At 39.8% G+C, this 25,580-nt stretch overlaps 1 protein-coding gene across 1 annotated transcript; it reads left to right on the plus strand.

Moving 5' to 3' along the window:
* The first annotated feature begins 278 nt into the window (after nucleotides 1–278).
* On the plus strand, nucleotides 279–23,685 carry gphb5 (glycoprotein hormone subunit beta 5). Its single transcript, XM_032507144.1, has 3 exons — nucleotides 279–1,073; nucleotides 3,003–3,201; nucleotides 20,410–23,685. The coding sequence occupies exons 1-3, from the start codon at nucleotides 1,045–1,047 to the stop codon at nucleotides 20,599–20,601; spliced, it is 420 nt and encodes a 139-aa protein (XP_032363035.1). The 5' UTR covers nucleotides 279–1,044; the 3' UTR covers nucleotides 20,602–23,685.
* The last annotated feature ends 1,895 nt before the right edge of the window (nucleotides 23,686–25,580 follow it).

Here is a 25,580-nt window from a genome sequence, read left to right on the forward strand (position 1 = left end):
TTTGTTTTGGTAGACCCTGAACACAAAAACAGCAAAACGTAGCTGCTGTTTCTTTGCTTTGCTACGAGTGTAAAGCTAACCTGTCCCATATTAACGGTCTATGGTCCCGCTGCTGAAACGAGTATGGTCACGTGACTGCACAACGACGTGTGATTGGTTAAGCACAGTCACGTTCAGCGGAAGACTCTCTGTCAAAATAAAACAACATGAGACGTACGCGGGGGTAAAAACAATGACGCGTAGTAACGAGTAACGAGCTCATTGGAGCCTAATGTAGCGGAGTAAGAGTACAGTTTATTTTTCACTAATCTACTTAAGTAAAAGTAAAAGTATAGTGATTTAAAACTACTCCTAGAAGTACAATTTTTTCAAAAACTTACTCAAGTAAATGTAACGGAGTAAATGTAACTCGTTACTACCCACCTCTGCTGGCAACAACAAAAAAAGACAATGAAAAGTCGGGGGACTCAGTGGCAGAATAAGGCAAACAGCAGTGATGAAGCTCAGCAGTGAAATCATTACAGTCGGCATGTGAGAACAGGAGCAGGCTCTGTCTCTGGAGCCAGCTAATTAACCTCGGCTGACTAAGAGTAGACACAGGTAGGCACTGTGTTTGAGTGTGTTGTTACCCGTCTTCCATGTGGATGAGTATGAACAAAAGGACTCACTCTTTTCCCTAATCAAGCTAATGGAGTGGATGAGCTAGATGGGCAGCGACAGGTAGAAGGGCCTCCAGGGGATTTAGGAAGTCAGGGGAAGAGAGAGACTGAGGTGAGGATTTCAGCCTTTGATTGGCAGGACAAAGGATGATAAAAAGCCTGGCTTCTGGTGTCAGAGACATTAGCAGGTGGTTCAGGTCTGAGGAGCATACAGTGACAAGTACTGCAGTTCATGTTAGCCAGTCAAAGAGTCACTTCAGAGTGGATACTATAGACCTGCGTGCTACAGCTGTGAGAACAGCAGCAACAACCTCCTTAAACTTTGGTGTCTCATTGTATTTTACGACATAACCAATAGTTGACACATTTGTGAGTCTCGGCCAAGATGATCCTGCAACAGAAGAAATCTAATTGGTGAGTGAATTCAGCTTTACTGCTATACTGCTATATAGGGGTTCCTGTTCTTCCCCTTGTTCTTCATCATCAGAGGGAGTTTGCCTAGTTGAAGTGGGGTTTTACTGTAATGCAGTCTACACATTTCCATTATATTTCTGAGAAATGTAATCTTATCAAAAGCTACAGAACAGCCAATAAATGGAGTTTTGGTGAGATAAGGTCCATTCTTAACAGCAGTTAAAGATAAGGTTGCACCTTATCTTTTGACACACTGTCCTCAACGTTTTTAGAAAAAAATGGAAAGCTGAACAGTTATTGATTGAAGATCCATATGTTGACAGGACCAAAAGCACCAGAATGGCCATTGTGTTGAGATTTCAGTTTACATTTGAAAACATGTTGAAGAGTCTCAGGTAGACCTGTCTCGCTGATAGAGAGTGGCAGCCTAACACTGCATACTTCTTTTGACTGCAGTGATTACCAGCAGATCTCATAAGCCTTTGCTGCCAACATTGTGCGATATGGGCCGGTGGTGGAGCAAACCCAACACTTCTGCTCGGTATGGAGAGCAATGTGACGACCACTACTCATACAATTACTTCGGTCCAAAGTGGTGTCAATACAAGCCCTTTGCCTGTGAATCTCTGTGTCATCTTAGACTGGGCTGTTATAAAACATCCAGCTGTAAAAGTATTATTAACGTCCACTGACTTTTTACTGTTCAGCAGTGGTGGAATGTAACTAAATACATTTACTCAAGTACTGTACTACAAATTTGAGGTGCTTAAGTCTTTTCTTTTCATGCCACTTTCTACTTCTACTCTGCTACATTTCAGAGAGAAATATTGCTTTTTACTGCACTACATTAATCTGACAGCTTTAGTTACTAGTTACTTTACAAATTAAGATGTCTGCACACAAAACACATGTAGTTTTTAAAATCTGATGTTTTAGGATAAATGAAACTATCCAACAATATAACGGCCAAAAAGTCCAGCTGAAATGATAAGACTATTAAAACAGACAACTGTTTGGATCCTTTCCAGTTTCTACAATGTGAAGACTTTTCTGCAATGGCTACTTTTACTTTTAATACTTTAAGTACATTAATGTAAGTATCATCAGTAAGTATTTGATGATACTTACACACCGTAACTTAAGTAACATTTTCAATGCATTACTTTTACTTGTAACAGGGTACTTTTATAGTATGGGATTAGTACTTTTACTTAAGAAAAGGACCTGAATACTTCTTCTGTTGAGGAAAGATAAGGCCACAAGGGAATTACTTTAACTTCAACGAGCTTATTTTACTCAAACTAACTGACATCAGTTTAGTGGAAATTAATTTCCCAAATGTTATAATTAGTTTAATTTGGTTGGAAATACATAAACTGTCATGCCAAGAATTGTCATTTAAAAAACAATTTTCATTATATTTCAATGAAAGTTAAACTGGATGATTAAAAATTCAGTAAGTTTTCACCAATTCCATTACTTTTCCCGGCCTGGAAATTTAGATTTTGAAATATCATTACTTTCCCAGGTTTTCCATGACCCTGGGAACCATGTGCAATATAAAGCATTTATAAGGATTTTGTTAGAAGATAATTGATAGTCACAACAAAAACTAGTTCAGTAGGACTTTCTGTGCATCTTGAATAAGACTCCGTCGGTACATAACAGACCTCAGAATGCAGATTAGAACATTTGAACTAATCAAAGCCATAAAATATGAAATATTACTGATTTTTGCAAGAAAAAAAGCTACTCCTTTTCTTTTTAGTCCCATTCCTTAAGCTGGTTGGAATTCAGTCGCTGCAATGCTTTAGTGTCCTTGAGCAACTCACAGACACTTTTCCTGCCTCTTCTACATCAGTTCTTTTTACCTGAAACATCTCATTTGAAGACACAATGTTGTGTTGCATCTCTACTTCTCCCCCTTAGTGGGCCTGTGCTGGCCCTGTGCTGCTTTCTGCTCTGGATCTCTCTGCAGTCAGACTCCTTCCACCGGGTGAAAGCCGTCAACCTGCGACGCTTTATTGGTTGTGCCGTGCGGGAGTTCACTTTCCTGGCCAGGAAGCCCGGCTGTGGGGGCCTGCACATCACCACTGACGCCTGCTGGGGACGCTGTGAGACCTGGGAGGTGAGCAACTGCGAGGCAGCTACTGTCCTGTACACACAGAGGGGAGAAGAGTGTAAATGTGATTACATTGAGAGGTGACATAATGACAACTGTACACATAGGACGTTAGCTTGCTGTTTCGATTAGTTGCATTTAAAGAAAAAGAGAAAATAAGATGGATTAGATGCAGATTCAACCAGTCACACAGACAAATACACAGAGACAGACAGGCAGACAAACAGCGAGACAAGTAGCTAGAGAGACAAAGAGATGAGTGATCCCCATGGAGAACATTTGTTTTTGCATTCCCCCCTCCACAGGGAGGTTAGTGAAAGGTTGGCTGTGAGTGCCGTCAGGGAGTCAGATGCAAGACAGTAGCTGGACAAATATTAGAACAGATAGATATATACTGTGTATACAATATGTGAGATGTCTGAGAAAAATATATATTCTCTGGAATGTAACTAAGTATTGTACTCAAGTACAAATTTAATGAACTTGTGCTATACACATTATGAATTTTGCACACAAAACACACGTAGTTTATAAAATCTGATGTTTTTTCTATTGTTTTTTAATTATATTTTTTTTAACAGACATGCACAAACAATACATAAATGCCAGCGCTACAAAACTGGTTTGTATAGTAAAAAGAAATGTGTCAATTGTCCATCATATTGTCTATCCATTCAAATCCAGAATATAGTACATTCCCAAAAGTTCCAGTGGCCTCTTCCACATATGCTTATTACACTTATTATATTAGAAAAATATGAGTCCTTTTCTTGATGTAGTGTCCAAGTTTTCCAGTCAAAACCTCTGAAATAGGAGATTTCAACATGGAAAGAGTAAGGGCCTCAACACTGATCCACCTGATCATTATAGCTAGCATTAAAAGTGACTGAATCACATCTCCATCTTTTTTAAGAGAGAAGGGAAACTTCCCAAGCAAGCAAAGAAGTTGTTCTATTGATACCTGCTAACCTATTGCTGTACAGACATCTGTCCATACCTTCTTCTTATCTTCCCAAACAATTGTATTTCGTTGCATTCCCATAAACAATGCAGCCTGGTAACTACATGAGATTAACATTTGGGACAATTTGTTGAGGCTCCAGTTGTATACCTACTATAGATATATGGTGATATGTAGACCCGATGCGAAATATTATATTGCAACTCTTTATATTTGTTGCCTATTGAAATTTTGGAAGGCAATCGCACTCTTCACAGATAAATCCTGGTTTGCCATGTATTCATTAACTTCTTTGAGGGTCGAGAAGCTGGTGCCATTGGGATGTAAAACTTTGGTGACAGCAGGGTACAGAAAAGAGTACCTTATCTCAGCTTCTCTCAATTGTTTACAGACATTTGCAGACTCCTTTCTCTTCCTCACAACCTCTGTGGAGAAATCCTGGTAGAATGAGATGTTTTGCTGTCAATGTTTAATGTGCCTGTTTCTGGCTGCTTGCACAATTTTGTGTTTGTCATTGTAGTCGGGGACATTCTAAAACGCTTAACGTGAAAAAGCCTAATGTGGTTTAATGTACAACAACAACAACGATCAGTCATCACCAGATTCCTCATGGCCATTCCTTGTCATGAACACTTAAGCCTGTCAAAACAACTAAACTGAAATCCAACGATTAGAGAAGTTAGCTTACATTAACGTTTTCTTCTTCATTGGCCCCTATGGCAAGGAAAAAGCTTAATGTGGTTTAATTTAACTAAACAACGATCAATGATTACCAAATTTCTCTCTCATAATGCTCCTCATAACCACTGAAAACTGTCAAATATATGTATATATATATTTATATATATTTCACTGTTTGAAAGATGAATATATCTTTAAATTGGGTCACTTATGTAATAGAAATGTAAAATTCTTTGATAAACTGGTGCCTTCTTTGCAGAGAAAAGCCAGAAAATGTGTTTTTGGCTCATGAGGATGAAATCCCAGAATGCACTTGCTTCGCGTCCACTCCCAAGCCACGCCTACCGTTCCAACCATTTACACAAAACGTTTCACCGTGGCTCAAGCGGTGTTACACATTTAAAATATATAAAAATTACATATAAAAACGACATACAAAACTGGCAACATTTAGTGCTCACACACTATAGGCTCTGTAAAGTTCAGCTAACGCATTGATAGCAATACCATTTGGTGGGCTGTATTTGCGTGGAATGTAGAATGGTCAACATTTAACAGTCACAAACTCCACCAATGGTCAGCAGTAGTTGGATAAAAGCACCCCATTTCTGCACCAGTCCGTGTCCGTGTTAACACAGCCCACCTCCACGATTCTTAACCGACAGAGCAGCATCTGCTCAGAAGGCTAGTAGGCCTGGTAGCTAAATAGCAGAGTCCGGTACACTGTTTTTCAGCCATGTTTCCACAAAAACACAGCAGCCTCTCAAGGTGCGTTGGGAGTTTTGTTGAAGTTGGATGCAGAGCTGCCAACTTTTCCAAAAACCTTGGAGTGAGATTTGGGGGGGAGAGTTTTGTGAAACAAAAATGTAGAAATCAAGTCTTGCATGATATGTGCAAAACTGTAGTGTTAAGAGCCTTTGTGTTGTTATAGTATCAACAGGTATTAGGGCATTTAGCATTTACATTATATACATTATTAACTTCTTATGATATAAGAACTGACCCAGACAATGTGCCAAACATGATGAACCACATGAAGAGACAGTAGCATATGTCAGCAACAGCTGAGAAGATTTGGGTCTGTGGGGAACAGGTCCAGGGGTCCCTGGTGTAGGGACCAGGGACCCAAAGTTGTTGGCCCTCATCCTCTGTGCCCCACTTACTGTATTTACTTTTTTGGGAAAATAAAGACTATTTGTTCATTTTATAAAACATTGAATGAATTATTTACAGTTACATTTAGAGATGCACAGAGGTTAGAAAAGCACTATAGTGGCCCAACATTGCAGTATCGTATATATAGTATAGTATATATAGTATAGCTCAGATGTGTTTCATCAGATTTCTGCTCATGTTTACAACTTTATGCACATTCAAAATATAACTCCTCCCATCTCTGTTGTCCGAGATTTGGAGAGTTGTATTACAGTCTGCTGTACATGTCATTGCTCTGCTGATATGGTGGATCTCATGCAGACCGTCTGACAGCCCATTTGGGTCTCACCAGCCGCGCTGCTCACCTCTATCTTTACAGAGAGAGTGGACACGAAGCGACGGACGGGTCTGTAATACTCAGAGCACATACCTGAAGCCGGGGAAATGCACCTGGGATAGCTCGTGAAATTTTTTTTTTCAGTTTGCGACAATTCGAAACTTCCACAGACAGGGAGCGCTCTTGAACCCCCTCACAGTCTCTGAAAGCACAACTAATCGATCACGAGTGGCTCAATAGGTAGATCTACAGATAAACTCATCTTTCAGAAATTTGACCAACCGGGTGACACTTCAGCGCGAGAAATCGGGGGTGTGGCGTGTGAGCGTGTGAAACCAGTCAAATGCGTGTGTCTCACGGCCAATGCGTGAGAGTTGGCAGCCCTGTGGATGTAGTCCAGGTTGTTGTCTAATTATCGGGCACTTGCACGCAGAATGAATTGAACAGGTGGCCGTCGAGCGTTAGCTTTCCACCTAGCTGAAACTCTTCCCCTCGTTTGGTGTTTTCGCTTTCACGCACGCTGCCGCTGATGTCTCCTTAACCGGCTATAGTGGCATTTGGCGATACCGAAGTGTGTCGAGTATTACGTCTGTAATAAAGTTTCCTGCATATTATTTGATCTGTAACCGCCTGTGGGTGGGTTGAAAACATGTGGATCTAGCTGGTTGTAGTCCACAGCCTCTGGGCAAAAATGCCTCTGATGACATGAAATCAGAAGCTTTTTTCCAGACCCACAATACAGAGAAATCTAGTCTCGGGGTGACATGAGGGAGAAAAGCACGGCCATTTGAAAATACTATTGAGTTTCGATACAAAGCTTAATGCTAATTGGTGAAGTATCCGTAGGGAAAAAGCTTAACATAAAAAAAAGCTTAACGTGGTTTAATGTACTTCAACAACGATCAATCATCCCCAAAATTCTCTCTCATATTGCTTCTCATAACCACTGAAACACATTTATCTCATGTGTGTCAGTGTCATGTGTGTCTCTATTTCCCTCATATTAAAATGTTTCTTTAATAGTAGAGAACCGAATCTGAAAGAGTGAAGAGGAAGTAACCTATGCTGAATGTAACAGTGACTCCACGGACTCTAGGCACACACTGTCAGCAGCACAGACCTTGACTTGTACAATTCACAGCAGCGTGGAGCTTCAGTTTATTTAGTAGCCTTCCTATTGCATTGAGCATAGTTCTTACTTTAAGGCCATTAAATCAGTCTTTTATAGCATCTTATTTTATAGAATAGCCTAGCATAAGGCCTATAGAATAACAGTTAAGCATTAAGGCTACTGTATCTAATACATAGTCTATATTGATAGAAGAAACATAACAAACCTTTTACTTTTATACGCCACAATATTCCACATTTAAACCCCATACTGTACAGGGGTTTAATTAATAGAAAGTCATTAAAGTCATTGTCAAATGTGCCAACATTCTTGTTTACATAATCATATTACATTCCAGTACAGTGTTTCAATAAAATCTTTAGAATGGTCATGGCTTTTGTGTAGAAAGAGTCCGAATTCACTTCAATAAATAAAGGCCATTCTGACAAGCACAAAGACAGTATATTGCACAAACCTTCCTTGTATCCCAAGAGGGGTGATGTGTAGTATATCGGAGTTTGAATGGAGGTAGATCAGACATGGACTTTTGTTTTGCAGAAAGGAACAGGGAAAGCAGAAAGGAACAGGGGCCGGCTTTAGACTGAGCCCACCCATGTTTGGGTGAGCCCACCCAAACATTGTGTCTTGCTCACCCAAACAAAGCCAAAGTTTAGACATACAAACATACTGTACAATGACATACAATTTCAATAGCCTACAATTTTAAATAATAAATGGGTACAACATGAACACATGATTTAATAAACTTCTGATTTTAAAAGGTTTCAGTTAAGAACATGGTTGCAAGTATACTATATGTGCACAGGACTGTATAGACCACAAAACAAGACTGTCGTAATTTTTAAATCATTTATTTAAGCCGAAAATACTTACATTTGTGGGTCTCTCTGGTTTATGGGGCAGCCATTGTTGCCTGTTGCACAATGTATATCGCTACCCCTCAATTTCAAGTAAGCTTGCAACCTCTCTTGATTTTTTCATTCACCGTCTATGGTTCCAAGGGCCATACACCCCTTACCCCTTGATCAAAAAGAGAATTGGGACAGCACTAGTTCTCGCTTGAACGAGCAAAACCTAGGGGTAGGGGTAAGAGATTCAGCCTAAGTCTTGGAATAGTCGTTTATTCAGAATGTCCACAACACAAAGTCACTGTAATAACAGTGCCATGGGGTGATTTGAAGACCATTTTTCTAAGACCATGATTAGTAATTAAATAATATTGGTTAGTGTTCCATTATCTTGACTGTTGTTAACTTGAATGAAGGACACACATATGCCTGTACCTCTATATCTGTGTTAATGTCAATTTTGATCCAATTTGACTGCAGTTTCATATCTGCTATGTTGCCCACACAATATTTCTACCAGTGCATCTTAATTCACTAGGCTAGAACCAGCAATGAATCGGACACAGTATTACCCTTTCACTCCAAACACATTTCATTCCAATACAGGAAAACTAAGGTGATAGCCCACTACAGCCTTCACAAACAAGCAACAGTTCACAGTCTGAACAGTCAGCAGCACCAACTTCACTTGTCCAGTTCAGTAGTCATTTCTTAATTTACTAGAAAAAGAAAAAAAAATACTAATTTTGGGGATTGTGGAGTGGCGATAGTCATGCCAGCATTCTCACATTCCAACATAAATTAAAGGAAAACTAAAGGATTATTAGGAACACCTGTTTTTTGAGCCCCACTGTATATATATAAGAATATATATATATATATATATATATATATATATATATATATATATATATATATATATATATATATATATATATATACACACACTCACCTAAAGGATTATTTGGAACTGTTCAATTTCTCATTAATGCAATTATCTAATCAACCAATCACATGGCAGTTACTTCAATGCATTTAGGGGTGTGGTCCAAATTTCCATCAACTGCAAGATGTTATCCTATCAATATGGGCCGACATTTCTAAAGAATGCTTTCAGCACCTTGTTGAATCAATGCCACGTAGAATTAAGGAAGTTCTGAAGGCGAAAGGGGGTCAAACACAGAATTAGTATGGTGTTCCTAATAATCCTATAGGTGAGTTTACATCTTTCTGAGTATCCTCAAGGTATATTGTTGTGATTTGGCGCTATATAAATAAATAGAAATTTAATTGAATATGGGCTTTTAAACTTGACAATGACTAAGACAAAAATACATGTGAAATTTCATACAGTATATACGATGTAACTTCTTTCAAAGCAGAGCTCCAAAGAGACTGCATTCGTTGCAGAAGGTTTCCTGATTTGTTCTAAGAATGTTGGCCATGTGGGGTGAATTATTTCTTTCGTAGCTTGGCTACAATTTCTGTAGCTTCCGTTTCAACTAAAACAGTTAATTTTATTATGTGGTGCAACATTTTCCTTAGAAAATCTGTATATTTTCAAATTGTCACGATTTGTCAAAAACAGGAATCCAGAAGCAGACCAAGATAAGAAATGAATTCCAATCCAGATGATCCTGCAGACAGAGAACAGGATGCAGATTAGCGGCAGGAAAACCTGAGAAAAAGCAAGAGACTTTCAAAAACAACAAGAGGCTAGAGATGAGAGCTAAATGTACTGGTTACGCTAACAATCCAGCAGGTCATTGCTTAAATGGTGCAGAGGTGGTGATCAGGACCAGGTATGCAGGTTGCAGATGACAGCAGGTGTATGTAATAGGAGAATCCGCTGTGATGTGTTCAGGAGTCTCAGTACAAACAGATATTGGGTTAGAGCAACACAAAACACCGGCAACACAAAGTCATGATGCCAGAGTCATGACACAAATACTGTAGCTAGGTCTTAGCCACTATAAGTTGTTTCCAGACAGAGTGAAGAAAATATTCAGACAGATAAAAATTAAAAAAAAAAAGTTTAAAGAGGTTTTGTTTTGCCTAAAAAACCTACAACCTAAAGTGCCTGTATTTGCTAAATCACCCATCAACGGTACCATTACACATCTCATAGTGTGTGTTTTTTGTCCTTTTCAATTCAATTTTATTTAGTGCCAAATCACAACAACAGTTATCTCATTGCGCTTTTTTTTATCTCTTATCAAACGGAGAGAAAAAAAACAACATAGCGGACCCGACTGAATGTGTGAGGGTGTAAAAATTTCTACTTAGCCTATAGTCACTCCACATTTTTAAAAAGTTGTAGGCTTCACTGTGTTTTAATTGCTTTAACTATTGTTAGTTTCATGTTTCTGTTTTTATGTGATAAATGTGCTGGTTTTACTGTAAAGTGTCTTTGACTAGCCTACCATGTAAAGCACTATTAAATAAAATGTATTATTATTTAGCCTTTGCCTTAAAAGTGAGCAGAGGGAGTTAATGTTCCTCGGGAAATGGACCCTAAGGACTCTAGGCTTAATTTCAAACCCTTATTTACAACGCAAGAACATGTTTTACAACCATATGCACAAATCTCTATGAGATATATCTAATTCTTTGTACAATTAATGTTCATACAGAACAATCAAAGGGACAACTAGAAAAAGAAGTAAGTGACTTCAATACACGCTGTGAGCATATATAAAACAATATTTATGTTTTTTTATTCTTCTGACAAGTGACCGCACCAAAAATAAAAAGATTAAGAAGCATTGTGGTGTTCCCGGTGTGATGAATGTAAACTACACTATATAGGTACAGTATGTGGGCCACGTTATTGGTCCAGGGATGTGAGACTAATTGAGAAGGTTATGAAACCGTAAGCTATAATAAAACCAGGCCTACATATTAAGGAGTAACATAAACTGTCCTTTATTAGACAAGGACAAGCAACAAGAAAATTAAATTATGAATGTATTGGTCTCTGACCAGTCTGCCATTATTATCATCTGGGAATATCGCTACATTAATATCTTAAAGTGTGATATTAATATATCATTAATATCACACTTTATCTTCGGAGCGCGTCCTGTATAAACCTGAAGCTGAGACCACGGACACTGCGCTGCTCATCTCTACTTTTGCAGAGAGAGTGGACGCTGACGTGACTCGCAGGTCTGCCGGCAGACAGCGGCCACTAGGCAGCGGCCGCACGCCAGGCAGCCTTGACACAATACCGTCCCACCGTGAAAAGTCCCACTCCGCATCAGGGTGCCAGTGCAACCTCTAAAAAAACTGAAGTAGGGTTTAAATCAAACTCGCGACAACAATAGTGACAAGTCGGCTAATGCAAGTTAATAAAAATAAAGCAGAACACATGCAAAAGACGGAATAACTGTTAAACACGTTTATTTCGGATCAGAGCGGCAGCTGATTGAACACATGAGACTGCAGGATTAATCTTAGCCCGGCTGTTAGCCTGCTCTGGACCAGACTAGCCGCAAAGAATAAATCTCCATGGTTACTAGGCTGGGTTTAATTCAATCTGGTTTCGTGCAACAGAGTCAAAGCTAAATCCATCCAGGATAACTTGAATATCCCGGCTTCATCCCTTATCCTGGTTTTGTGCAACAGGCCCCAGGTCTAGACCGCACATACACGTACATTAAACCACGTTAAGCTTTTTTGCGTCAAGGTTTTTCCTTACAATGCCCTTAATGAAGCTGAAACACTTAATGTCAGCTAACGTCCATAATAATTGGACTTTGGGTTAGATTTTTTTTGACAGATGTCAGTTGATATGAGGAGCAATATGAGAGAGAATTTTGGTGATGATTGATTGTTGTTTAGGTACATTGAACCACCTTAAGTGTTTTCCTTGTAGGCTTTAATGAAGCAGAAACTTTTAATGTCAGATAACGTCCATAATATTTGGGCTTTTCGTTAGATGTTTTGACAGTTTTCAATGATTATGAGGAGCAATATGAGAAAGAAATTATGTAAGCATTGATCACTGTTTAGGTACATTAAACCAAGTTAAGCTTTATCCTCGCCATAGGCGACAATGAAGAAGAAAACGTTAATGTAAATGTGCTGTATTTATATAGCACTTTTCCAGTCTTAACAACTGCTCAAAGTGCTTTTACATCTACAGGAAACATTCACCATTCACACACATTCATACACTGTGGCCGGGGCTGCCGTACAAGGTGCCACCTGCTCATCAGATACACACACACAATGACTGCAGGGGAGGGGATCAAACCACCAACCTTCCGATTGGCAGGCAACCGTTCTACCACTGAGCCACAGCCGCCCCATGTGACCTAATGTGAGATCACTTTGATAATCATTGGATTTCGGTTTAGTTTTTTGACAGGCTTAAGTGTTCATGATAAGATATGGCCATGAGAAATTTGGTGATAAGTGATCATTGTTTAGATACATAAACCACGTTAAACTTTTTTCACGTGTTTTTTAACGTTGAGTTAAAAAAAACACCAAACATATACATATGTATGAGCAAAATTGTTACTTTAACAATTGGCAGGCAGGTGCAATGAGCTGTCAGCGTAATCACCATCACTGAATACCGAATTGGTTTTCACGCGTTTTTCTTGCTGCAAAGGTCATACATGTAGCTATGATACAGGACACATGGTTAGGCGTATTTTAATATTCATAGTGTGTTTAAAAGTAATAGAATATTCAGATATGATATAAAGTTAACTGACGTCCGAGATCAAAACTGGGAACATAACTGTTACAGTGTTTGGCAGGTAATGGCTATATGTGAAAATGGAGAAACACGGGGACATTTCCAGTTTGACTATCAATCTGATTGAAAAACCTAATGTTGTGTCTTTAAAAACAGAACAGGGACAGAGGTAGTTTTTTTATGTGATGTAGGCTATGATGGGTATTTTGCAAATCACACACTATAAATATGACAGAGAAGCAGAAACAGATAGTGGCAGTACAGTCAGATATTTTAATAAGTAAAGAAACAATGTGATTATATTATTAGAGTGTACTTGAAGCTTTTTATATTTGTCTCTCTCTCTGTCTCACACACACGCACGCACACACACACACACACACACACACACACACACACACACACACACACACACACACACACACACACACACACACACACACTGTTCTACCACATTGTTCTGCCTCCATCTCCTCCCAGCCCTTGACATTTAGCAGCCCCACTCCCAACACACACAGACACACACACACTAGGGTTGCACGATATTGACAAAATGTGATATTGCAATATCGATTATGAATACTGCAATATCGATATCAATTCTGATATTTTTAAACATATGTAAAATTACAAAATAGATTCATAACAAATTAAACAAGTTTTCTTACAACAAAAGGTTTATTTTAACTGACAGTCATTAATCGCCAATTATTGTTTCAGATCAACCCAAAATAGAATGTTAGTTAGATGTTAGCAATCACTGTGAGGCACTTAATGCATAAACAGATCAGCTTTCTTTCTTCTGCTTTCTTGCAATTGTAGCCTAGGCTACATGAATGCGTCATGAATGCGTTTTTGGAAGTTGCTTGTAAAAAGGCTATGAATGTGATGTTTCTCATCACGTTCATAGCGTGTATATCACTAGTGTGCTGGTGATATATTCTGTCCACAAGGGGGCGCACTTGGTTAAACCCAGAGAGAAACTCATATCACTAAAGATGAATAAGCTCATTGAAGAATAAAAAATAAGCTAAAGTAACCAGTTGTTTTAGATCAACTCAAAGCAGTGTTCCTTGTCGCTGACATAGTCATAAATACTTGACAAGAAGCGTCTTCATGTAGAACTTCGGTAGCGTTAACTAACTGTGTAGAGCTGCAACACAAGCTATTTTTATTATTGCCAAAAAATCGAAACCAGCTCAATCCAAACTTGAATGATTATATTGTTTTTACAGCTTATTTTGTAGGTGGCTGTGATGTGGTGCTTCCTTAGACAAGCATTTTTGCGGCAGTAGATCTGGGAAACGATTTGAAAATCGGCCGGAATATGTCTGTGATTGTGTGACAAATCTGGTGACAGAGGCAGACCACCAACGACTACAGCCGGTACAGTTAGCTAGCTAGCTGGCTACGATTTCAGTACAGTAATATCCTTGAGGGACCCCGCAGGTAAGAAGAGCAGCTGACGAAGAGTGTTCAGCTAAATGAACAGAGAAGCTCCTATCAGTCAAGTATGACTGGAACCATTTCAAGACAATACCTTTGTTACCTACACAGTGTTCAAGGCGAGATAAAAGGATTGTGTGATCCACAGTATCAAAGGCGGCAGTCAGGTCTAGAAGCACCAGCACAGCAGAGTTGCTTGAATCCACTGTTAAAAGGAGATCATTAAAAACCCTTAAAAGTGCTGTTTCTGTACTATGCCGTGGTTTAAAGCCAGATTGGAACTTCTCCTGGATTCCATGGAAGTTGAGGAATGTTTGTATTTGGTTCAAGACTATTTTCTCCAGCACTTTCGAGAGAAAAGGTAGTTTGGAAATAGGCCTGAAGTTAGAGAGAACTTCAGGATCCAGATCAGATTTTTTGATAAGAGGCTGCACTACAGCATGTTTATAGGCAGCTGGGACTCAACCTGCACTCAGACATGTGTTTATTAAAATAAGAATGCTGGACCCGACAGTATTAAAAACGTCCTTTAAAAGACGTGAGGGAAGGATATCTGAGGGACAATTTGTAAGCCGCAGACTCTGAACTAACTTAGATAGTGAGGTTAGTGAAACAGGCTCAAACTGCTTAAAGACAACTGAGTATGTAGGAGGGACTGAAGGGTCTATGGCAGAGGAGGTTGGTAAAGATCTAAGCACAGAAATCTTTCCAATATTTTTTTTTTTTTAAATCTCCACATAATGTAAGTGTGGGCACAATTTGAGCTGCATTGCTAGGATTTATAAGAGAGTTGAGCTTTTTGAAGAGAACCTGGGGCCTATGATTATTGTTGGAGACAATGTTGGATATGAATTTTGTTTTAGCAATTTTTACAGCTCTCTGATAGCTGGCATGGCAGTCTCTAAGAATTTCTAGGGAGACCTGGAGCTGTTCTTTTTTCCATTTCCTTTCAGCTTGTATACAAATACGCCTAAGAGAGCGGGTTTTGTTATTTAGCCATGGTTCTGAGGATGGCTTTAGAAGTTTAATTTTAAAAGGAGCAACAGAGTCCAGGATTTCAGTGCAGGTGGAGCCAAACGAGAAAATTAGCTCATCAGCACCACCAGAGACCACAGCCACCATCCAAGTTACAAAGTTTAGATTCTTTAAAAGCATTTGCAAACTGCCCCAAGGAGCCAAACCACTTCAGGCCTGTTGCCTTGATTTCTCACCTGATGAAGACCATGGAGAGGATCATCCTACATCAGCTGGACCTCCTGTAGTTTGCTCAGCCTGGGATTGGGGTGGACAACGCAGTGATCGACCTGCTGCACAGATTGCTGCTACACCTGGAGGACAGCGAGAGCACTGTGAGAGTTATGTTTTTCGATTTCTCCAGTGCTTTTAACACCATCCAGCCTTCGCTGCTCAGAATGAAGATAGAGAGTGTGGGAGTGGACCAACACCTGGCTGCATGGACTACGGACTATCTCACCAACAGACCACAGTATGTGAGGCTCCATCACTGTGTGTCTAACGTGGTGCACTGCAGCACAGGTGCCCCTCAGGGTACGTTGCTCTCCACCTTCCTTTTTTACACCTCAGATTTCACTCACAACACCACCCACTGCCACATTCAGAAGTTCTCCGATGACACAACCGTTGTTGGATGTGTTTCTGAGGGGAATGATCTGGAATACAGGCTGGTTATCAGGGACTTTGTCAGCTGGTGTGAGCTCAACAAGCTTCAGCTCAACGCCAGCAAGACGGAGATGATCGTCGACTTCAGCTACAAATTCCTGGGTGTTCACCTAAACAATAAATAATAAATATTTGTTTTTGTATTTTTAGGGGTCCAAGCCCGAGGATGCGTGCACCGCAGTAATCGCAAGGCGATACGCGGTTCACACAGCAGGGCTGTGGAACCCTATTGTTTTTCGTAAGGATTCTTCTTTTCCTCCATTATTATTCTTCTCCGCATAAAACTGGTGCTGCAGCCTAAACCGTACATGGTGGCGACGCGCCATTTTCAGGACTGGTCCGAAAGTCCGCAAAGACCTCAGCCAAAAAAATTCACCCACTTCCACTACTAGGTGGCGCTATACCAGGACAAAACGCGTTTGGCCCTATAACTCGCAAACCGTACATCGGAAATTTAAAAACCTTACATCCGCAAACAAAGTTTAGTTGCTAGCTATGAAAACATTGCCTTTGCCATATCTCGGCCAAAATAAATCCTATCAAAGCAAAACTTTAGAATATTCTTTGCTATGACCCTCTGACGCTCTGAAACAAATTTCACGAATATTGGCCAATAGGGGGCGCTACAAATACAACAAAGTGTGTTTTTCACGAACGGACTTTGCCATATCTCGGCCAAAATATGTGGTATCGACACCAAACTTGGGTCGATTGTTTGGCATGCCGCCGGGGGGCTTCATACCGAATTTGGTAACGATTGGCCATTAGGGGCCGCTATAATTGACGTTTGTTGGTTTTGTCGACAAAGTCAATGCATTTAAATGGGAAATTTGCAATTGCAATATCTCTGCCACAGTAAATGCTATCGAAACCAAACCGGTTGTGATTGATTCGCCCACCGCCCGGAGGCTCACTGCCAAATTTGGTAAAGAAGGGCCCTTAGGGGGCGCTCTGATCAACATAGGACATTTCCCCGGTCCGCTGGGGACGACTGGCGCGGGGAGGCTTGGACCCCGTTGAAACTGCGTGCAGTTCTAGTATTTTATTATTTTTTCATGTATATTGTATGTATGTATATTGTATCCTAGTATTTCATTTATATTTATATTCTGTGCCGTGTGACAAATTTTACTACTGCAACACTGTAATTTCCCATTTTATTGGGATCTATCTATCTATCTATCTATCTATCTATCTATCTATCTATCTATCTAAACTGAACTGGACTGACAACACCCATGCACTCTACAAGAAGGACCGGAGTCGCCTCCATCTGCTGAGGAGACTTCGATCCTTTGAAGTGTGATCTCCTCAGGACTTTTTATGACTCCGTCCTGACATCCTTTATGCTGTGGTCTGTGGAGGGGGGCAGCTCGGACAAGAGACTCAATAGACTGATCTGTCCTGGACTGTCCTCTACTCCATAGAGAAAGTGGGGGAGAGAAGGATGTTAGCTAAGCAGACATCCATCATGGACAACACCTCTCACCCCCTACAAGACAGTGTGGGTTCCTGAGCAGCTCCTCCAGCAGCAGACTGATACACCCACGGTGTAAGAAGGAGAGGTACTGCAGGTTGTTTGGCCGCTGCCAGACTCTACAACACCTGGACTACATGGGAATGTTTTAGTTTCTGTTCCTGTTTTTCATTTACTCCACACACTCTCTGTATATCTTTATTATATTTATATTTTTCCATTACAAGTACTTACTTTTTCAATATTACTTATGGTCACAGTTCAGTATCATTGATATTATGGTTACTTACTTATGCTATATTATTTAATTACATATTCAATTTAATTTTAAAGTCACTTACTTAAACTGCAATATTGTTTTTGTACTATGGCAACCACACTTTACCTTTTATTTAATGCAACTTTACATTCATTCAATACCTTCTGCTCATTGTCTGTTGTTTGCCTGTTGTTTGTGTTTACTTGTTAGGGGTCCAAGCCCGAGGATGCGTGCACCGCAGTAATCGCAAGGCGATACGCGGTTCACACAGCAGGGCTGTGGAGCCCTATTGTTTTCGTAAGGATTTTCCTCCTCCATTATTATTCTTCTCCGCATAAAACTGCCGCTGCAGCCTAAACCGTACATGGTGGCGACGCTCCATTTTCAGGACTGGTCCAAAAGTCCGCAAAGACCTCAGCCCAAAAAATGGACCCACTTCTACCTCTAGGTGGCGCTATAGCAGAGAAAAAACACGTTTAGACCTCAGCCAAAAAAATTGACCCACTTCTACCTCTAGGTGGTGCTATAGCAGAGAAAAAACACGTTTAGCCCTATAACTCCCAAACTGAACATCCAAAAATTTAAAAACCTTACATCCACGCGTTCCCTGGATCCTACTGAATCTTGTGATATTGGCCACGCCCATTTCCGCCTGGACTTTTATGCCTGAAAAATCGTGATTTATCACAAACTAACTAACTAGACCGTGCAATGGACCAGCACGAAACTTGGCACATAGCATCTCCAGACCGACCTGACAAAAAGTTACATAAAGATTTTTTATAGAATAAAAATTGCGCAAATTACGTGTAAAAGAATTTGTGTAGCTAACTGTGAAAACAGCGACTTTGCCATATCTCGGCCAAAATAAATGCTATCAAAGCCAAACTTTAGAATATTCCTTGGTATGACGCTTTGAGGCATTGAAACAAATTTCACGAACATTGGCCACTAGGGGGCGCTACAAATACAAGATGTTTATATCTCATGAACCGCTCATCCGAAATTTACAAAATTTGATGGATACCATCTAGGCCCACTCTTGAGGAGGTCCTTACAGTGGGGTATTGATTGTTGCGCTCCCCGGGTCGCTGGGGATGACTGGCGCGGGGAGGCTTGGACCCCGCTGAAACTGCGTGCAGTTCTAGTTTTTTCTCTTGCTTTTACTCTAGGAAACCACTGCTGCTGTAATAAGGGAACTTCCCCACTGTGGGATAAATAAAGTCTTATTTAGACTACCTTTAGTTTGAAACTTCAATACAACTGTAAGGCACTTTTAATTGAGTATTTTCATTTTCTCCTACTATTGTACATTTTACTTGTCTATACTCATAGCTTTACTTTGCATATTTATATACATTTTACAAAACATTATGAATAATGTATTACATTTTGGACGTAACTTGCCCAACACTGGCCAACAATATAGCGGCCTACAAGAAAGGCTGTGTGAGGTATAAATCGTGTATATGAGTGGAGGAGGACAGGAGGCTTTTGTAGCAGTGTGCAGAGAAATTGAGTTCTGAAGACTAGAAACCAGCCTAGAATGCAGAGACTGAAGTGACAGCAGTGATTTCCTCAAGTGTATAAGGAAACAATTGGATTTCATAAGTCGTTGCTTACTGATTACAAAAGAATCCTGTGAAATGTCAAGTTTTCATCTGATACAGTGAAAAGAGGCATTAGGAAGCTATGACTCTCTCAGCTTTTTATTGTAGTGTAGCCAGTGTGCGTGCACAAGGCCCAAGCTTTGTTTGGCGATCCCGTCATCTTTCTGTCTGCTCTACCCCACAGGGAGGCCAGAATGCAGCGGAGGAAGTCCATGTCTTGCTTTAGGGACAGTCTGTAAGACAGACGGCTAGGGGTTCAGGGCTCACAGGACTGTTTTTATTTAAACTACACAGCTTCAGGATTTACTTCTGTGCATTCAAGTCACAATAGCGATTTTCTGATTACTGCAACAGCAGTATAAGATAAACTCCTGGAACACCGACACTACAAGCAATTAATTGAAGCTTTGCAATTGTGTCATAAATATCCCTTCACATGTAGCAAAACGGAGGTTTACTGGCAAATTATTTATGTGCAAATAATAATGACCTGAACAAAAGATTTTATTAAAAAAGAAAAGTTTACTAGTGTGAATTCCTACATTAGGTAGTTTTTGATTACCAAGGGTGCTGGAGAGCAATGTGTACATGAGTGGGCCCTCCAATTTCTGTTTTATGCATTACATGCATTCACAGAAGTTAAACATCTAGAAGAACAACAAGCTTGTTGCCCATGAGCTGAAGTCCAATATGGCCACCAGGGAGTTTGACACCACCTGAAATCTCTCTGTAGAGATTCACAAGAACGAAACGGTCACAGCCAACCTCCAAAGTAAACATCAAATGTTTTCATATTACCCTGGTGGCGCAGCATCGGGAGCAATTCGGGGTTCAGTGTCTTGCCCACAGACACCTCGACATATGACTACCACCTGAGCCACAGCCGCCCTCACCCGACCCTTTGTTTATATTTCCAGAAGCCGGTCCTGGACCCTCCCTTCATTGAGTCCTACCAGCGTGTTTGTACCTACAACGAGACCCGTCTAGTCTCTGTGAAACTGCCCAACTGCCTGCCAAACGTCGACCCCATCTACACCTATCCCGTGGCCCTGAGATGTGACTGTGGTGTCTGTTTGACCAGCACCACTGAATGTATAACATCTGTCTAACACAAAATATATACTTATTTTTAACTATACACTTTGTAAATAAACTATTTTTGTAGGGTAAAATTGGAAAAACAAGGCCAAAAGAATCTAGTTTTCCTGCTAAGTATTAAGTTAAAAAAAATGCTTTTGATTCATCATTTAAACTGTTAATAGACCCTGACATGATCCCTGGCTGATTGAATGTACTGGTCATGTATTGGACTTTTGTTTTATGATGCTGATGTTTAAGTAAAAATAAGACATTCACCTGTAACTGTTTTAAGGAGTAAGCAAAACAGATTTACGTAAGATGATGTTATACATGATATAGCTAGATATATGATACTATGTCACATGTAGTGAAGTGTTTGCAATATTTGCTATGATCCTGTAGACAACCCAAAGAACCAATCCTGTAAAGACGTGTGAGCTTGTGATGTAAGCATAAGTACTGATTGACAACTGTACTTAACAGAGAGAGTAGTTAAATATTTCCTAGTCTCACTCACCCAGACCCTCCTCCAAAGCATTCTGCAGGAGAGTCTGGCTACTCCACATAGAATTTTAGGATGGGAGGAAAACGTGCTCTGGTTTATTGGCATTTCTTTAAACCAATCACAATAGTCTTGGGCGGTGCCACTGCAAAATAGACTCGGAAGGAACTTGTTTTAGTAGAACAGGTACGTTTTGTGCAGATTGGACTCAGCCCAGGAGGAGTTAGACAAAATATGTTTTCAATGTATTAATAAAACAAAATTCTAACAGTGCCATCTAATGGGCAATTCACTCAAGATTTGGCATGGATGCTCAAGCAGAACAACAGATGCAGAACAACTGTGCCATGTTTGGTGGCAATCGGAATAGATCTTGGCCAAATACGCAACTCTTTCAACAGTCCCCGACAGAAAGTTGATTCTCTATAACTAATAATCAAAATTCTTTGGATAACTTTTTACCATGAGTGTCAACAGATACTACCTGCAAAGATTCAAGAAGATTGCAATCTGGGCGCCAAGTTTTTGTATATATTGAGGCGGTCAAAAATGTGCCCAAGGGCTAAAACCAATTAGGGGGCGCTATAGAGCAGCCATACCACTCCCAGGCCTAAATGTAAATTCAGATTCAGAGTTTAATATTCTGCACATGGCTGCAACATATTTTATCTAACTCCTCCTGGGCTCCAATCTGCACAAAAACTAAGATACAGACTTGGTGGGCCTTTGTGACAAAAGAATTTTGATAGCTAACCCAATGTGCAAGTCATAGAGGACCAACTTCCTGTAGGAACAGTTGTAACTTGCCAAAAGTTATTCCGATTTACATGAAACTTAAAACGTGTGGTTTACATGTGATATTGAGCCGCCCCTTATACCCTAGCCACACCCATGTACACCGAAGACGCCCCCTTCCATAACGTTTAAAGGCTGTGTTGCAGGTTAACCACCACTGGGGAAAAAAACACTCAAGATATGTACTGTGTGTCATTTTCCAAAATGTCTCCAGACAGTGTTGAAGGACAGTTGTTTGTCATTTGGTATTAGCGGGGTTTTTTTTTCAACTCAATTCAGTAATGATGTCACATAGGGGAGAGTAGCCTCAGCCTAGTACTAGAACTATGGCAACTGACTAGGATGAGGAAGAGGTGGAAAGGCCAGCAGCCACATGATTTTGAACCTGCCAGATGTGAGAGGGCCAAGAGTTGGGGAAGTCTCCTTTTCTTTCTACATAGTGACAGTGGTAATGTTGTTAGTTCAGATAAGTACTGGTAAACTTATCTAGATCTAGAAATAGAAGGCATCATGCTCTCTCCTTTTTATTTGACAAAAACAGAATTTTAAAATACATCCTTATGGAAGTTTTTTAAGGAAGGAGCAGGTTGATATCACAGATATCACTCAGGGAGCAAAATCAATCTTTGGCTTTGCAGTGTCTGAGTGCCGAGCAAATGCACAGCCGCAAAGAGTGGCGTCTGCCAGGAGGCAAAGACCTGTTCATTGCCGCTTGCAGCTTTAATTAAGTAAATTACTTTTTGTTTTTACTTCAATCAACAGAGTCTGCCCTAACTAATTTGTCATGTCTTAATTAAAATAAGGAGAACACTATCAATATTGTTTTGATTTAGTGAATCTTCATAATGTAGACTAACCTGAGAGAAATTATTTTAGTTTTACATTAAATTGAGCCAGAATTTGTTTTTTTTTAACCATTAGCAGAAATGTGTGTTTTCTGTTAACACTGGTCTACAGGGAGGACAAAGGTCCGGCTTGGCTGCACAACAGCATCCCTGGAGCCGTTCGGGTTTCAGCATCTGGCAGATGTTCGCTGTCAGAGAGGCTCTAGTTTATATCAACATTTTATTTACGGTAAGGGTTCCGGCACATGTCCCACATTTTTGGCCGAATGTCTTTCACTTTCCGCTTTCTTTTTGTTGGCACTTTAAACTCAAATGACCAAATCAAAAATAAACAAAGTAGTTATATTTATCTTTTTTTTAAGTAAAATTTTCATCACAAACTCGACAGCCATTATAATTCCAGAGCTTGCATCCCTAGGTGTACATGTTCCGCCAAAACAAGTTCCATCCCGAGGCTATTTTGACGCAGCACAATGGCTCCAATAACAATAAGCCAGAGCACATTTTCCTCCCATCCCAGAATGCTATGTGGGCTAGCCAGACCCTCCTCCACAGCGCTGTGGAGGACTAGTGTTAAGGTGTTTGTTGTCATAATTAGTAGTTACCCTCTGAAAGAACAATCTGTCATTGATGGGTGCCTGTTAATTATGTGAATACTCGTTAGCACTTCATTAACTGACTAGACCTGAGTTCAGAGGCCAAACTATGTAGTTGTTAGTGAAAGGGAACACAGAGTCCTCACAAAGCATTGTAATTCGTGTGATACCCAAGGAGAACAGAGTTTATTTAAGCGCTGAGTGCTCACATTTCACTGAGAGCTGCGTTTGAGCCCCAGTGCTCAGATGGACCACCCCCCATACAAAACCACTGTACTTCTCGCTGACTCTGTTTGGCTTTGTTATACTTTATATAGTTTGGCTTTATACTTTAGACCTGAACTGCTGCCAACATCTGGTTTCATTTATGTACTAATCTTAAAGGCTCCTTATTCTCTGTCAATCCTTTTAACACAAAAAATAAACAAAAATGTACAGTTCAAGCCTTTTTTCTCAATAGTGACTTCAAAGTAATTTCACACATGTGGTTTGACGTCGTTATAAAACATATCCTGCACGCTTTGTAACGATTGGACAAACAGTGCACTTTGTTTAAAATGCCTACAACTGATTTGTCAAAAACATTTTCAATTCAGTGTAATATGAAGTTCAGTCCAGCTCACAGCAATATTAGAAAAGAAGATGACCAACACAAAAACAATTGCTAATAAAGCCAAAACTGCGATTCCGAGCTCAAACCTTGATTTGCGTCATTCCACGTCCAGTTATTGTGCATTCGAAGTGTCCCCTAGTGGTCAATTTGAATGAGACTTTCAGTGTATGTGTGAGGTCATTATATAGACATTTCCTGGAAGTTTTGTGTTGATTGGATAATGATTTAGTCATTTATAGCCTGATTTGCGCTATATCACCTGCAGTTTGTTTCCATTTATAGTGCCCCCTGGTGTTTAATTTGAATGAAACTTTCAGGGTGTGGTCCAGGTACTTAATTAGGACATATCCTGAGAGATTTGTGATGATTGGACAATGAATATGTGATTTATAGTAAAATGTGTTTAATGCCACTCATCTTGCGCTTGGATCTCCCCCTAGTGGCGTATATATATATAAAACTGTCTGGGTATATCTGGGGCAATTATCTAAACAAGTTTTGTGACGATTGACCTTACGGTTGCTGATTTATATTCATTTATGTCCAGAGCCACGCCCTTTTCAAAGTTCATTGGTCAATACCTTGAAAAGTAATTGAGATTAATTCACGGTGGCAATCAGAGCTATGGTGTGAGAGGAGATCTCAAATGTAAATGTTCTTATACAGCACTTTTCTAGTCTCAACAATTACTCAAAGTTCTTTTACGTAATACAGGAACCATTCGCACAAATGTGGCTAAAGAAGCCTCCTACTCATCAGATAAACACTGCAGGTCCAGGTATTGAACCACCAACATTTCATTTGGGTGGCGACCACCCTAACCACAAAAAGAGTTTTAAAAAAAAATCTAAATGATGGAAAAATGTGCATGTGCGCGCTTGTATGGAGTGCCAGGAAAGACTTTTGACGCTTGAAAGAACATTGCTAAATCTATGATCTCTAACTTGTGCAGGTGTTTGGTCCCTTGTCTTGTGTCTGTCTGTGTGTGTGTCTCTTTATGTGTGTATTTGTTAATGTCTGTTTCTGCATGTGTTGTTTAGTCTCCCTCCTGTATTTTCCTCTTTTTTTGTTTTTATCATTTATTTATTTTTGGGCCCTGGGACATGCTCTCCATCTCAGTGAATTGTTTGTAATTGTTTTTTCCTTAAATATATAAAAAGTAAATAATATTTTTTTTTAATTTGTAGATATTAATATTTAAGGATAATGAATAATTCAAGAAACAACCTCGCCATCAGATTTTCCTTTTACTGTAGACTTCCTATTATCTGACTGTCAGTTACATAACAAATCAGGGGTGTTAAACTCAACTTCACTAAAAGCCACTATGGAAAAACGAGAATTGCATCAAGGGCCATGTACAGTTTATTGACATGCTTTTATTTCATGGAAAAAGTCAAAAATCTTTTACTGTATATTATTGTCTCATATATATAGACCTCTGCCATGGGACACTGTACACCTTAAGTGCTGATCTTAATTGAAGGTAAGGGGTCAAAGCGTAGCTGGCACTATTTATTAGAAACACTGGGAAAAAGAACGTCATGGCGTGACCAAGGCTCTTTCATAGCACTTTTTAAGGTAAGCCAACAAACAGATGTGTATTGATTTAACCAGGTGAGGAGGGATCTTGAGACAAAGGACCAGAAATAAGGTT

Source organism: Etheostoma spectabile, unplaced genomic scaffold (genome assembly GCF_008692095.1).
Source record: "Etheostoma spectabile isolate EspeVRDwgs_2016 unplaced genomic scaffold, UIUC_Espe_1.0 scaffold00001416, whole genome shotgun sequence".
Classification (NCBI taxonomy): Eukaryota; Metazoa; Chordata; class Actinopteri; order Perciformes; family Percidae; genus Etheostoma; species Etheostoma spectabile.